This window comes from Zeus faber (genome assembly GCF_960531495.2).
Source record: "Zeus faber genome assembly, chromosome: 22".
In the NCBI taxonomy this organism is placed as follows: domain Eukaryota; kingdom Metazoa; phylum Chordata; class Actinopteri; order Zeiformes; family Zeidae; genus Zeus; species Zeus faber.
In genome coordinates this window covers 8,866,418-8,882,405 of record NC_137209.1, presented here as the reverse complement: position 1 = coordinate 8,882,405, position 15,988 = coordinate 8,866,418, and the positions used below count along the sequence as shown (strand labels likewise).

Here is a 15,988-nt window from a genome sequence, read left to right as displayed (position 1 = left end):
ACTGCCACGCCTGCGCGGAGGGGGCTCGATCGTGGGACGGACGGGCGGGATTGATTGCTCGTGCCTGGATGAAGAAGGACCTTCGCGAAAGTCTGCCGCCCTCCCGTGGGGATCTGCGGTATTGCAATAGAAATGGGTGAATTTGAAAAGACACAATAACGCAGAAATACATTATGATGTGTTATTTGCATAATGTATCTTTTAATATATGTTTATAATAGGAATACATTACCTGATTCAAATAGATTACATTATTTTAAAATGGTAATCACACCCTTCGTGAATTAATATATATATATGGGGTTTGTCAATATAAAGTATTTAAAATATCACCCACTGCCCTAGATGTATTATGTAGATGCCCTATATATATATATATATATATATGCACATACATGCATTTACATATACATACATACATATATATACATATACAAACATACATATACATATATACACACATACATATACATATAAATATAAGTATATATATATATATATATATATATATATATATATATATATATATATATACACACATACAGTATATACCCAAATAGGTTCAGGTTATTGCCGTGGGGCAAACCATTTAAATGTATATATACATATGTATATATATACACATACATAAATACATATATACATATACATATATATATAAACATACAGTATATACATGTAAATATACATTTAAATGGTTTGCCACACAGCAATAACCTGAATTACAGGGCAACATTTCTTGTGTGTATATATATATATATATATATATATACTGTATACACATAGACACACCCAAGAAATGTTGCCCTGTAATTCAGGTTATTGTTGTGGGGCAAACGGTTTAAATCTATTTCATCACCATTTTCAGCAATTATAACCAAAAAAAGAATATTGGAAGAAAATGAGGTGGTTACATACTCTCTTATCTTATCTGATCACAAGTCGCAACACTTGACATCGTACTGTATATTACCGTGGTTTTTCTTCATTCTAATTCCATCAAGTCAATAACGAATCAGATTCATTAGTATGAACAGTAACAAAAAGAATAAAAAGGTAAACAAATTCATAAATACACGATCATAGAAATCGCTTCAAATTGGAGCGCTCCGTTTCATTGTAGTTAAGGCGCGCGTCCTGCAGGGGGCGTCGCTGCCTACCAATATACCCCGATGGCGCTTGTTTCCGCGCCACTGACTCCAAAGCCCGGCAGCAGACTTCATTCTGGGTGACCGGCTCTGCGTTCGACGGGGGATCACAACCACAATAAGACAATAATTCGCGGATGATCCGAGGCAACTGTCGTGTTTCTTTCATTTGAATGGACCTATCCTAGCCTGCACGTTATCGCAGTCGCAGGAGTGCAGCGGTGAAAGTGCGTCCACGGAGTGTGTGATGGGGTGAAGATGCGCTCCAAGATTTGATTATTATTATTTTTTTTTTAATTGTTATTAATTTTAATCAAATTTAGTGGATCTTTTATCATGTTTTGCCTATTTTCTTAAATTCGGAGGTGAAACTGTTCCGAAAACTGTGGGAAACTTTGCCAAGAGGATCTGGGACCGCTGCTGTGCTTATTACAATTTTATATATATTTGTATTTTTAAAGACGCGCGTTATCTCAAAGATACACGTCTGAAACCCTGATTTTCCTTCATATTCTGTGGATAGACTTTTTTTTTTAAATGGAAATGGGACAGAGGGTACTTACTAGTCCATTTGCTGTGTTCGGCTTGAAACTTTTTGGAAATACGTAAATGATATGTCAAGAAGACAGAGGGAACATGGAACAGTCGTCAACTCTTGATATAGACACCCTGAAGGTAAGACAACTGAAAGAAAAGCCTTCCCCACTGTCATACATTTTATGGAATGCCTATTCATTGTATTTGTAAGATAAGATAATATAATAATAATAATAATAATAATAATAATAATAATAATAATAATAATAATAATAATAATAATAATAATAATAATAATAATTATTATTATTATTATTATTATTATTATTATTATTATTATTATTATATATTCTTTATTATTATAACTGTTGTTATTATGAATTATTTGTTTTGATAAACGGCTCCTGTCTAAAACACTATTGATCTTTATTGATCTTTGAGTATTCCCATTGCAATATACAACGCCGTCCTGTGATACTCAAATTCGATTTTTTCTTTTTAATGTAATGTATATATATATATATAGATTTGGTGGCATTTTTTGAGTTGAGTAATAACGTCTCATCTTATCTTATCTCATGATTTATGATTCTTATATGTGTTCCTTTTCCTCTCCGCGACAGGTGAAACAACCAATTTGTTGCAGGAATAATATTTAGAGGCAGTGCTTCAGCCATCAGATAGGAAGAAAACTCTCTGTTCTCCCTTTGCTGACATTGGAATCAGTGGCTGCCATACAGAGTTTTTTTGGTTTTTTTCTTTTTCCGCATTCATCACTTCACCTGATGCCTCCCCCTGAGCCTCGTCACAGATTTAGGATTACAAAGCAATAAGGTTGCATATGAATATTCCGCCCGCATCATTCTCATCAGCATTCTGGTCACGCGGTAACCTCTAGATCAGTGAGCCTCAACCTGTTTCACATCAAAGACCCTCAATTCGATACGCATCAGGCCCGCGGACCCCATTGGATGGGGTTTTTTTTTATCTCTGGGACCCCGATCGGAGATGATGCATCGCGTTAGATATGATTCAGCCGAAACCTTCACCCCCGTCCATACTATAGCTTGGGAGATAACAGCGAAAACTGGGACCCGAACAGTCATGCCGGCACGTTCTCGGTGCTGGCATCTTGTAAATCATTAATGGTGAAAGTTTAATGTTTTATTCATGATTTTGTACCGGAGACCCCCTGAAACCCTCTGAAGGACCCCTAGAGACGGGGGCTGGGGACCACGCGTTGAGAACCACGACTCCTGCTGAGAAGTTTGCACAAACACCGTTGGGCCATTGGCAGTTGTGGGCTTGGTGTGGCCTAATTGGGTGGCTCGCTCTCGGTTGTAGCTCTACCGTGTCACGACGCAGTTTCCTCGGGCGTAGACGTGCAAGAATTCCAACGCTCTCCCTTTGAATCGTGATTCTTTATTTTTGTTTATTTTTGAATGCATGAAGATCACAGGCTTTTGTCGCTTGCAATTACTGGTCGACGGCGCCGACGCGGCGAGTTTGGCGCCCGCGCCAGGGATCTGTTTGGCTCTCCAACGGCGACGATCAAACTTTTTCAAAAAGAGCTGCTCGACGTTCACAGGCTCTGGGAATGGAAGCCACAGTTGCCAAATGTTGATACGGGTCGTTAAAAAGAATACTCTGAATTAAAAAAAAAAAAAGAAAAAATTTGTTTTTAAAATTTAAAATCAGCGTGGACATGAGTTGGGACCTTAAGGGGTCCTCGGACCACCAGTTGGAGGTCAGACTGTTCTAAGCGGTTCGGGCACGAGACCAACTTGACGTTATGAGCTCTGTTTGAGTCTCGGCGAACGGGTTTTCAAGGTTTTTCCATTTTTTTAAATTTATTATTTGTTTTTTTCATCAAAATCCTCAGGACGTCACGAGGTTCCTTTGTCGTAGACTTGCGAGCGGAAACTGTTTTTTGTCTTCCGGAGGCTCTCTCCCGAACAAGAAGACAAAACATCAATACGCCATCTGCGCGGTGGGCGGGGAGGCAAATAAACATTTTCTTGGGAAAAACCTCTCAGAACGGCCGGCGTCGGTGATGTTCGCGCCGCCGGCTCGGCGCATTGATCAGAAAAATGAACCAAAAAAAACCCCCACCGCAGTCCTTCAGCGGAGCGCCCCTATCGCTGCTCTTTCATCCGCGGCGGTCCCGTGCTCAGGGTTTACCTCGTCTCTTTCGGGGGCCGAGTTCACTTCCAATCCGTTTCGAAAAAGAAAGGGCAGCCACCAATGCGGGAAAAGTTCAAATCAACATCGTCCGACGGCGCCGCCCAAATTGGATTTCGCCCTTTTTTTCAAGTCGGTCAACGCCGATGAATCGAACGCCTGCTCCCTTCGGAGACCCCCGGGGGACCGTGGAAAACGGTCGCTGAATAACCAGATTGAGGCGATGTTTTGAATACGGTGTTTGCGCGTGTTTCCACTCATTTGATTCCTTTCAACCGGCCCCCGTTGACGTTATGACCCCCGTTCGTCAGTCGAAATATTAAATCCGGTCGGGAGCAGGGGAGGTGGCGTGTGCATTCTTTGCACATTTTGGCGGAGACTTTCCTAAGAAAAGGGTCAAAAAGTTCGGTTTTTACTTTTTTTTTTCGCCGTCCAAAAATTTTAATCCAAATTATTTGCAAGTCCACGGACAGTGCGACGTCAACTGTTTCTGGGTTTATTACCGATTTGATCATTTTACCTCACTCACTTTATCTGATTAAGATCGATGTGTGCAGTAGGTCTGTGAAGGTCACGGCAGCGTCTTTCAACCCCCCGTAAGAACTTGCCAGGTGGAAAATGTTTCAAATTCAGTCGAAATTATAATGAGCTTGTGTTGCAAGATCAAAATTGCACGGCTGTACTAAGCCAGGATAGCAGCTCGGTGTCTGTTCGTTGTTATTATGAGTTTCTTATGACTGCTCGTAAGTCATATGAATAATAAGCACGGTTGTACTGGGCGTGTTTGTGAAGTGATTACCGCATTTCCTCAAATATAAACCGGCAGTCAAATAAAAAACAGGCCTCCAATAAATGCCGGGGGCGTGGTCTACACAAACAAACAAATGCCCGCCTCAAATACCGACTGAAACTGATCGGAGCTACGACGCTGTTCTGGTGCGGGGCTCCGCTCGCACACAAAGCAAATAAAAACAATGTGTTTTTATTGTAGCTGTATTTAATTTACTCCATTTCCTACTGCTGCGTCGGGTTAGGGTTAGGGTTCGCAGAACACAGATCGCTTCTTGGGGCATGTGCCCCGCTCTGAGTGCTCTCGGGCTCCAGCTCGAGTAAAAAAAAAAAAAAAAAAAAAAAGGAGTACCTTGGATGAAAAATAGGTTGGGAAACACTAGATTAAGGTGTAAAGGGACCACAGTTAAGTGGAGCGCTGTCAAATAACCTCGGCTAAATATCATCCACGCTTTCAGATTCTGATCCGATTAGTGAAAATATGCGGAGAATATCCCAAAAAATCTCAGCTTCAGTCAATTATTATTTGCCTCCCTTGCCCGGTTGCAGTTTTTCGTGCATTATTATTATAATTATTTTTTTTTATAGCTTTCACAAAAGACATTTAAAGCTAGGATTCCCGACAAATAGGTGTGTAAATATGTCATCCTGGCGGCCCGATTGTGTCCGTCTGTCGTTCTCACCGCCGCCTCTCGGTGTGACAGCTGGAAGGGAGGCTCGTGGTGCTTTCAGGCAGGGGGGGGGGGGGGGGGGATAGGGGTGGGGAGTGCTCATTAAAGCACCTGAAATGTTGTTCCACCACGGAGGCGGAGGAGGCCCGGCGGGGGGGCTCTCCGCCGCCGCCGCCGCCGCCGCCAAAGAACGAGGGAGCGTCAGCCAATTCCGCTGATTAACTTCATCAGCCGCTAATAACGTCTCGTTTTCCTTCATTAGGGGCCGTCGCCGGGCCGCGTCGCCCCCCTCGATCAAACGCCGCGCGCGGAATATCCGCCGTAATTGGCGGAGGGGAGGGGGACGCCGGGGCAACTGCTCGCCTCAGCTCTAACGTATGTTGTCAAAGCTCCGCACACACACACACACACAAGAAAAACGGGGAGCGATAAACGCGTTTCTCTCTCAAATTCTCAAGGACTTTCCGCCCCCCCCCCCCCCCGCTTCCGCCGCCAGCTGTAAAGACGGAGGTCCCTTCCATTTCTTGGGCTTCTCCGGAGCTTAAGCGGGGAATGTGCCTTGAGAATAGAGGTCTTTCGGTGCTTAGTAGGTAGCTCGACTCGGCGGGCGAAACGGTAAAAAACCTCCGCCGCCTTTTAAACCCTTTTTTTTTTTTTTATCCGATGACACACCTCCCTTATCTGATATAACTCATTCGGGTGAGGGGTCAGCCTTTGCCGCTGATAAAAAAAAAAAAAAAAAAAAAAAAAAAGTCACAACTACACGTCGCTGATAAAAAAAGAAAAAAGAAAAAGGAACTACACTTTTTTTTTTTTACCTATTTCATCTCCGGGACGTGTCTGCCGGGTGGAACGGGAAGGATGTCGACGCTTTTACAGTCAATGCCCTCGGGGCGCTGAGAGATCCTGTGCGTTGAATGGCGAGTTACAGCACCTCGAGGTAGTAAAGCTCTGGTGAAATTGTTTTATTGGTTTTATTCCCAAGTAGTGTGTGACATACTTTCCGACATGGGAAAATGAAAGATCATTCATGGCTGGATGGCTCCACCGCCAATGGCGTCCTTTTTCTACCGTAACCCTAACCCTGACCCTTAAAAATTCAAAATCCCACGTTGGGGAAATTCCGGATTGATTTGAAATAAATGCGGGATTGACCACACGCAACCAATTCGCCCAAGTCGAGCGATTCTCGATAGATTCGCTTGATGATACGACGGCGGCTTCATTTTATCAATTTTTGAAAATATTGAGTCACGCCAGCTTCAGGAGGAGTGACAGCGGCGCGGTAATGTAGGCACATTCAAAAAAACTCTGCAAAAACGAATTCAGAGTATCCACCGGCGACGCGGCGGACGAGCGGGTTGCCATAGAAATTGGAAGTGCTGAAGTCTCCCCCGGCAACAGTGCGGTGAAAATAGATTGTTGTGGCACGGACGGATGCTTGAACTTTTTATTTATTTAAATTTTTTATTCTTTTACTTGGAGTCACGCGGTATTCACTTACCCGCAGCGTCGCGGGGACTCAATTTGCTCGCTACAGAACTCCCCGCCCACTTTGACTCCCAACTCTCTGACACGCACCTCGTTGGAGGATGTAAACACGCTCGGACGACACCGGGACCAAAATGCAAGTTATCCGTCGTGAGGACTTCCCCCGCATTGACTCGCGCTTAGTATTTTTAGTATTTTTAAAGCTTATTGTGCATAATCAACTGGTGTACTGACATTTCGCTGCATATATGTACAACTGTATGTATATGTATGTGACAAATTACCTCTTGAATCTCGTGCCAGTCCTTTGGAAGGGCTCTTGCCCCTCAACGGTGCTCGTCCCAAATTTGGCATCGCTGACATTTCTAGGCCGGGGATGTAGGTCATGCTGTATCCGCTCTCCAGTCAAAACATCCGTTTTGTGAGGCGAGTGTCCGCCGCTGTCAGCCGCGACCCGAGCCGTCACTCCGGGGTGAATTGCTCTCCGAGAGGAGCAGATTGGTCCGTGTGGCGGTAACAAGCTTATTATTTCAGAGATATTTTTGGATGCTGAATGGTTGTAGACTATGATTACTTTTGCTGTGGTGGCGGGTGCCGCGCTCCATTCAGACGACTTTCATTAAAGACCGCGAGATTATATTGAAAAAAAAAATGTTAGATTTCCTTTTTTTTTCTTCTTTCAGCTGGCAAAAAAAGCCATTCCCTGCATTTGAGTTCCGCATCCAGTGTTGGTGGCGGGGTCCGCCTTTCCTGGCAAGAATGCACAGATCAGGCACGGGCAAGGAGTGAAAGGCAGCCATAGTGAAAAGTGACAGAGAAAAAAAACAAAAACAGATTAGCTAATCAGAGGAAGGCATCATTTTGAGAAAAGAAAGAAGGACAACCTGGATATTGGCAAGAAATTGCAGGTTTGAATGGAATTCTGGGATTTGTAATGTAATCCAGTGTTTCTCAAATGGGGCTACACTGCTAAAAAAACGTTTAACAACTACTGGTCTCACGGATTACCACTTTAAACATTGAACTGCTGGGCCAAAATGTATTTCAAAATGACTCAATAATACAGATTTAAAACTCAACATAGCTTTTTCTTCTTTCCAATGGCAGTATGCATGGCGAGATTTTGTTCTATTCATTTTCTGGGGTGGTTTGTAATGTGAGGGCTTCATCTCGACTCCAGAAGAGCAGAATCCCTGGCCGCCATATTGTTTTTTCTAAATCGGGCACCTCTGTCACTCACTGAAAAACTTTTGGGATCAATGAGTCGAGAGGCTGATAATTCCACCCGCCGTATGAATATGGATCCTGACACACGTTAGGCATGCATGGTTAAAATTCCTTCAGTATTCATTTTAGGGGTTAATGGAAATAATAAATAAATAAATAAACATCATTTCGAAATATTTTTTCCCTTAATATTCTATTATTACTATTGTTATCATCATCATTATTATTATTATTATTATTAGTATTATTATTATTGTTGTTGTTATTATATTTTTTAATATTATTATTATTATTATCTTTATTATTATAATAATAATAAGAAGAAGAAGAACAAGAACAAGAACAAGAACAAGAACAAGAACAAGAACAAGAAGAATGCATTTACTTTAAATGAGAAAACCTTTAAGGAACCACAGGATATCTGGCCTTGACAGGGTGAGCTGCGTGGTCCTGGGCTGGTATTTCATTAGCCATGCAGCAGCAGGTGTGAAAGGGCAGAATATGAATTCCTCAGTGGATGAACAGAGCGACGCTGGGAGCTTCGCAGCCTGTGACAGTACGTCGCAGCCCGTCAAACCCGCGGTCACGAGCGGCTGAAAAGCAGCGCCTGCCGCCACTCGCCCGGAAGATCACACCCGACAGACATGATCCGAGCTGATCTGGGATCAGAGCCGGCGTGCAGTCGGGGCGTGGGGGGTGCTCTCAGTGGGAGTGGAGCATAACGAAGCATCACTGGCAGCCCTCAGGGCCGCCCTCCTCTCCCGCAATAGTACTGAGTGGTACTTTCATTATTTCTCTGACACACCAAATTTATTATGTGGGGGAACGGCGGGGAAGATGTCCTCCCATCAAGGTTGGAATAAACAAACCCATGTGACGGCTCTAAAATCGGACTTTGGAGAGGCTTGTCCATCAACCTGATATATTTTATTTTGCCGGGTGTATTTTCCCACGCAACCCAGTCTCACGCTTTTTTCGTGCACATAGTCATGAAAATTAATCCATTGAATCGTGTCCCGGAGCATGGTTAGTTTTTTTCTCATGTAGATGCCACAAGTCCGTATGATATCAACCTTGTTTTAAGAAAAACGTAATGTTGTATTCGCAATGTCATTGAGAAGTACAAACACTACCTATAATCCTAAGTGTTACAGCGACGTGTCTGATTGGTGGAGCTCGCTGTTACCATGGACATGTTTACCGCACTGGCTGATGGGTACATTCAAATTTTCAGCAAGGCCGCAAAGGCTGATATTTATGTCCAGTTCAATTGTATCTATGAAATGTTATTCATACTGAGAGTATGACCCTATATCCCTGTTCTCACCCAACCTTGAACTTAATAGACCATTCAGAGAAAAAGCAAAACCAGCAAAACCGCTTTTATTTCATGCTAGGCAGGATGAAATTTAAAGCCATGCATTTCAAATCTTAATACATCCATTCGCATTCAAAACCAAGCTGTGACACTTTTCCATGGAATCCATAAAATTGACGGAATGTAGTCACTTGTTTTTAGAAGTGACTAATACTAAAAAAAATAATTCTATAATAGTTACATATTTAATAGATTTAGCTCCTGGCCAAATGTCTGACAGAGCTGGTTTTGGCTGACTTTACTTTTGCCTCTTCCTTTCAGTCAGTTTAGCTAAGAGGTCAGTGATGGCCCAATGAACAATGGATTGGCACCCTGACCCATATTTCCCTGTGTGTGCGCAGGAGAGATACATTTTTGTTTAAATGGGATCTCCGATGTGATACGGCTTCACCCAAATCACCTCGTCCGCTCCGTGTGGAGCTTGATGGATGGCTCTGCCTCCCGTCCATGTGGAGCTGATAGGAGTGCGATTCTGATCACAACGGAAGGAAAGGAAAATGGCCTGCTGCTACCGCTAGATTGAAATGGAAAAAAAAACAAAAAGTTTCCGCCTTGGAGATGAGATCGTTTTGGGGAGGCTGATGGCCAGTAAGCGTATATATATAAATGGAGTTGGGATTTCGGACCGTGTTTCCCAGTGTGATCCCTCTTTGCTGATGTTTTTCGTTTCCTCTTTCTTGACGTCAGCAGAGGTCAAGTCCCCAGGAATCGGGAGTCTTTTCTTCCGACTCGGGAGGACGGTAAAAGTCTGTTCCCGCCTCCCCAAAGACAGCCCGGCTCTCTAAAAAACGGGTTTATGTCCCTATCCCTCGAATCCCGTCAAAGCCCCCCGGGGCCACCGTTTGTCTCTGAAGTTTCACGTCGTGAGGCCATTTTTCTAAGACACCCAGATCTCGGTGGAGCTCGCGCTCGGTGTGTGGCGTCACTCGGTTCCCCCCGGTTATTTAACACTCCCCACAGAAACTCGGAGATGTCCGCCTGAATACCCTATTCTCCGGGTTATTTCCCCCACGGCTGGACTCGTGCGTCGTGAGCACGTGTGGCTTTGTTCCTTTCGCAGTCGCTGCAAACACCTCTTCCTGAGCTCGGGGGAAAATCTCTCATGAGCACTGGATCGTTTATTGTGTTTGCAAACATGCACGGAAATAGCTTCGCCCACTCCATTTGGTGGCATTTTCTGAGCATTTTTTTTTTTTTTTTACAGAGCATTCAGTCTCTCCCCGTCTCTAGTTCCGTTCCGTACAAAGACAACTTTTAGGGAGTGGGGGGAAAAAAAACAACAGCACACTGATGGGTAAGGAGTGCGTCCGGAGAAACAAAAATAAGGCATTTTAGATCTACCCCTGGGGACAGGTGATTCGAGACGTTTCCCCGTCCGAAGGACTCGGAAATGATCCGGGGAGCTTAGGAAGGCTGACAGCCCCCGCTGGACTGTACAGAATCCTGCCCTTTATGCGGAGCGCCTCCAATTATGCCCCCCGCTTCGATTTGCTGTCGGCGAGAGGGCCTCTCCTCTAATCTGGACGGCCGCTTGTTTGAAACCGGAGACACGGCACCGCACAAAACCCCCGCTCGCCGAGCTCATGCCGTCGCCATCGACCGGACCCTCCCGTCCTTTTTCGCCGCAGCGAACGCGACGGGGCTCTCGGCTCAGCCGGGTGGGGGGAAGAAAGTTGCGATCGCCTCGAAGTTCGTCGATCGTAGAAGGCTTTTGCATTTTCCCACGCCGGAGAAAGAGGATCAGCGTCGTCGCTGATCCTTCCCGAGCCGAGGCGGCGGGGGGAGAAGCGCCGGGGCTTTTTCCCCTTTCTGCCGTCGTTGCCTTCGCTGGCTTCGTTTTCCTAGCGTGAGTTTTAATGTGGTTTTTATTTTTTTTCTGGCTTTTTCGCTTTTTGAATAACCTTTAAAAACCCGGCGAATACATCTAAAATGAGTTCCGAAGGTTTGGAAGCGTTAGAACTGAGAGTTGGGAGAGGCAGCTTTCAGTTACAATGCTCCAACATCTGGGAATGGGTTACAGGAAGACCTTGTTTCAGAGTTCGAACTTGAGTATTTTATTCATTTTCAACTTTTTAGACACAGAATGTGTGACCCATTTCAATATGAATGCCCATGTCGCTAATCTTCTTTATGGTGTTGATACTTAATGTTTTACTGTCTATGTTTTATTTTGTGTACTGCTTTTCTTGGCCAGGGAAAAAAAGATTTTTATATATTGGGACTATTACTGCTTAATATTAAATGTTCAGGTTTGTTAACCGCTGTCCTGCCAGTTCCTTATTTTATTATGTAACAGCACATTTTTCAGGTTTATACTGCTTTAAACGTTCGGGTTTATTTTCCATTATCCTGCCATATTTTATATTTTATGGAGCAATTCTTGAGGCTTATATTGCCTACAATTTGTAAATTGCTGGTTTATTTTCTATTATCCTGTGCTATTATATTTTGCACAGTTATCTGTGAGGCTTTCCCCCCAGGTATTTACATTTTTTCATTGTTTTCTGATGTGAGCTTCTGGGACATTGCAATTTCCCTTCGGGAATGAATAAAGTATTAAACTATCTATCTATCTATCTATCTATCTGTCTGTCTGTCTGTCTGTCTGTCTGTCTGTCTGTCTGTCTGTCTGTCTATCTGTCTATCTATCTGTCTATCTACCTACCTACCTACCTACCTACCCCGTCTGTCTGTCTATCTGTCCGTCCGTCCGTCTGGCTACCTACCTATCTATCATGTGAAGAGGCCCACGCCAACCTCTTTTCCCATCTTTTATCCCTCTCGGTGTCTCTCCCAGATCACCCAGGACAAGTACACCCTGGGCCCGCAGGCGCTGCACCTCCAGCGGGTCCACCCGGTGGGTCTGTACGGCTGGAGGAAGCGCTGCCTCTACTTCCTGCTGCTGCTGCTCCTGGTCACCATGATCGTCAACCTGGCGCTCACCATCTGGATCATAAAGGTCATGAATTTATCCGTGGTGCGTATAGCGTATGGCCTCCTGTGGGACGCTGGGATGTGTGGGGATGCTTTATTTAGACATATCGATCCTATGAAGCGCATGATACGCTGTGCTCCCTGTGAAATCTCTCCAGGGTCCATTCTGGTATTACAAAGTGAAATTCTTTTTCAAATCACAATTTTTTTGATTTTCAAGTTCTTCGCGCAAAATGAATATATTCAATTGCCAATGTGATCTTTATGAATTTAAATATCATATAATCTTAGAGTCATTGTCGTCTATTATTAATATCATTGTCATCTACTCTTACAAGTGTCTATTTCCAACCATGCTGAATTAAATTTACGTTTCCCTGGCACCACTAACTTTTATGACATTACGATTTGAATAGCAAAACCAGGGGGAATATCCCAGGTTTTCAATGATCGCTTTTTTTTTTCCCAAGGACTTTTCAAGCACAAAGGGGGCTATTTTCAAGGTATTACACAACCTAAATTTCTCAGGACGAAATTAAAGCACTTCAAGCACGTCAGTGACCTGGTAGGAACCCTGTTTATCGTAGACGTTGTGGGACCTTGTTAAAGAAATAAGGATTTGTGCTTTATTTAGACATATTGATGCTTGTCTGTTACTTGTAATGGGCCCCAGATTTCAAAGCAAAACCCGACTCGGACTTTTGTATTGACCGAGAAAAAATAATGCAAAATCAACACGTTATTTTGACTTGCTGAAATGAACTTCTGTGAGGTCAACGTAACGAGAATGGAAAAGCAATATCTGCCCGATGCCCGAGGCGGCGCGGCGAATTACATTTACAGGGTGTTTTGACAACGAGCAAAACGCGTTTCAAATATTTATCTTGTTGACACCGTGATGGATTTCACATAGAAACATGAAAATTTGTCTTTCGCTCATGAATATTTCACCCCTTCGCCACCAGCCGTGCGGAAGCAAATAACAATTTGCACAACAGAGCAGAACTTTGGAGCATCCTGGCAGGGTGTGTGTATGCACACACACGGCGGGAGTTCTCGCTCTTGGAAAGGGCGATGATCAACAAAGGCTCATTTTAGTGCGGCGTATATAGGTCAAGTGTAGATTTTCATTTCTATGGATGTAGAATCCCCGAATTTGAACCGCAATACAAAGCCAGATGGGAAGAATTGCGTTTACGGCAGTTGGTTTAAAGTCTTATTCCAAGCGGCACCTGCCCGCCCGCCTGCGTGTTTCTTTTTTTTGTTTGTTTGTTTTTTTTCTCCCCCTTCTCATTTTGATTTGGTTTCGGAAACGAAAAAAAAGGAGAAAGCAGAAGAGGCGGCGGCCGAAACGAAATGTGTTCATCTCGAAAAGGGAAAACCGAGCGAGGCAGATACCACAAAGTCCCTCTGACATTTCCGGAGGACGGCGCACACAATCTACCGCTTTGTCAAGCAACTCCTTACGCCCCGACCCCTCCCTCCCTCCCTCCCTATCTTCATCGCTTCTCGGCTCCCTCGCCTCCCATCAATCCGTGTCACCAGTTAAAAGAAAGGAAAAAAAAATCCCCCCGATGGTGAAATGTGGTGAATGCTGGCGTCACTCTGCGGAGAGCGTTTCCTCCCCTCCCCCCCGGGGCCTCTGAGGGCCCGGGCACCGGCCACGGGGCCGACACCTCATCATATCGCTCGGCTCGCGAGTGGTCCCCTCCGAAACGGCCGGTTTTATCACGGACGCCGACTCCCGCCTCCTTCCCTTTCTGGGCTTTCAGTAGATACAACAGGAGGTCATGTTCTATGGACAGGGTCTATATGGTTCACGAGAGTCAGGGGTTTAGTGGGATAAGAGGATTCGCTCGTCTCTGAAAGCCCGGTTTTGAGATAAGGCGAAGATGACCGACTTTTATTTCAGCCCCTTCCCCGGCGCGATGTAAACCATCTTGTACACTAGTGACAACATCGATTGACCACCTCCCAGGACTCCTGTACTATCTAGTGTTCCCCAACCTTGTTTCTTCCACGGCACACTTTTTTCAACGATTATACTTTTTACAATACAACTGTAACATGATGGCATAATGGCGATGCCAGACGACTCGTTCGCGGCGAACAAATCTTTGAAAATGACCCAGGCGTCGGGAGCCACCCCGGCAAGTGGGCGAGCGAGTGGACTCACAACATGAAAATAATTACTGATGTCTAAATTAGAGTCCAGGGAAAACAGGCCCACGGGTTTGGCAGAATTCATGTCGAATGTGACGGGCGAGTCGATCATTTTGACAGGATTAAACGACTCTTGTGGGAATTCCATTCGCAGCTCGGCTCTTGTGGGTGTCGCCCGTCGTTCGGGAAGAACCTCCCTCGCCTCGCCGTGCGTTACGCTAGCTGAGGCAATCGGGAACCCCAACGACCCTTTTTCGCCGGGAGACTCGACGAGAACGACTCTCAAAAAAAAAAAAATAAAAAAAAAAAGAGCCGAACTTTTCTTCACGACTCCTAGTTCTCGCTTTCAGGGTGAAACTTGCTGTTTCGCCTGGAACCGACGAATTAGAAGGATCAGTGCCGTCTGGCAAATTTTGATCTTGCAACAAACTAGTTTTCATTCTTTATTTTTGTTCGAAGGACACCGGTCTAGTTAGACGTACAGTATGCTTGCGACGCTCCTCCTGGAAGGGGTATCACTCCCTAGGTGACCGCCTCTCAAGGTCTCTTCCGTTTCTTCCCCCACGAGTCCTTGTCCCTAGCCTGGACAGGGTTTGAGACTCAGGGATGCCCTTGGTTTCTATGTGATCCGTGGGGCTTTGAGACTGTGCTCTTATGAATGTCTACAGAAGAAAAAGAAATTGGACTCGAATTTGCACCGAAATAAGAGTGTGGATACACAACTTTTACACAATGTTCCCAGTCTACCGTCAGTTCCAGAGTGACCACAGCATGTTCCCTACACACTAACTACGGGTCACCGTTCGATATTTACACGCTTAGAACTTTCCCAGGGATCCCAGCATCACTGATCTGTTTTGTCACGCTAATTTTTTCCAAAACTCCTTGAAAGGGCGGAATGGGAAACCTCCAGCTGACCCGGGAAGGCATTCGCCTGGAGGGATTCTCCGAGTTCCTCCAGCCGATCTACGTGAAGGAGATCCAGTCCAGGAGGGTACGTGTTTCCGCCGTTCCTTCTGACTATCTCCTGGGGGTGGGGGTTTGGTTGTGTTGGGGGTGTTATCCGATCGATGCGGTATGGCGCCGCTGAGGAGATTTGACGGGCGGCGGGGGGAAAAAAACGACTGACGAGCTGATTTCGATCGCTCATCGTTGAGGAACTGTCATCGATTCATTAGCAAAGGGCCCCCCCGTCCCAGAGCCTCGGCATGATGAGACTTTGATGTAGCCTTCTATATCCACATGGGGCCTTTCTTCTTCTTCTTCTCTCTCTCTCGCTCGCTCCCCCTCTCCCTCTCAAACTTCCACCGTCTCCCACCGTCGGTCCCTCCTCCTCCTCCTCCTCCTCCTCCTCATTTCCTGCCGTCTTGCAGCGGTGTGCTATCGGGGACGCTATCAGCAGGAGCAGGCGGAGGAATAGGCTGCACTCTCAGCCGCACACAGGCCCCATACAAGCCCGACCGGAGATT

General features: G+C 45.0%; 1 protein-coding gene across 1 annotated transcript in view; it reads left to right on the top strand.

Moving 5' to 3' along the window:
- Positions 1 to 1,784: 1,784 nt before the first annotated feature.
- LOC307247268 (zeta-sarcoglycan-like) overlaps positions 1,785 to 15,988 on the top strand; it is a gene marked incomplete at both ends in the record, with an annotated part of 30,393 nt that continues 16,189 nt past the window's right edge. Inside the window, 3 exons of the mRNA XM_080023380.1 lie at positions 1,785 to 1,823; positions 12,220 to 12,399; positions 15,412 to 15,513. Coding sequence (XP_079879506.1) covers positions 1,785 to 1,823; positions 12,220 to 12,399; positions 15,412 to 15,513 — 321 coding nt within the window. The remainder of the gene's footprint in view (positions 1,824 to 12,219; positions 12,400 to 15,411; positions 15,514 to 15,988) is intronic.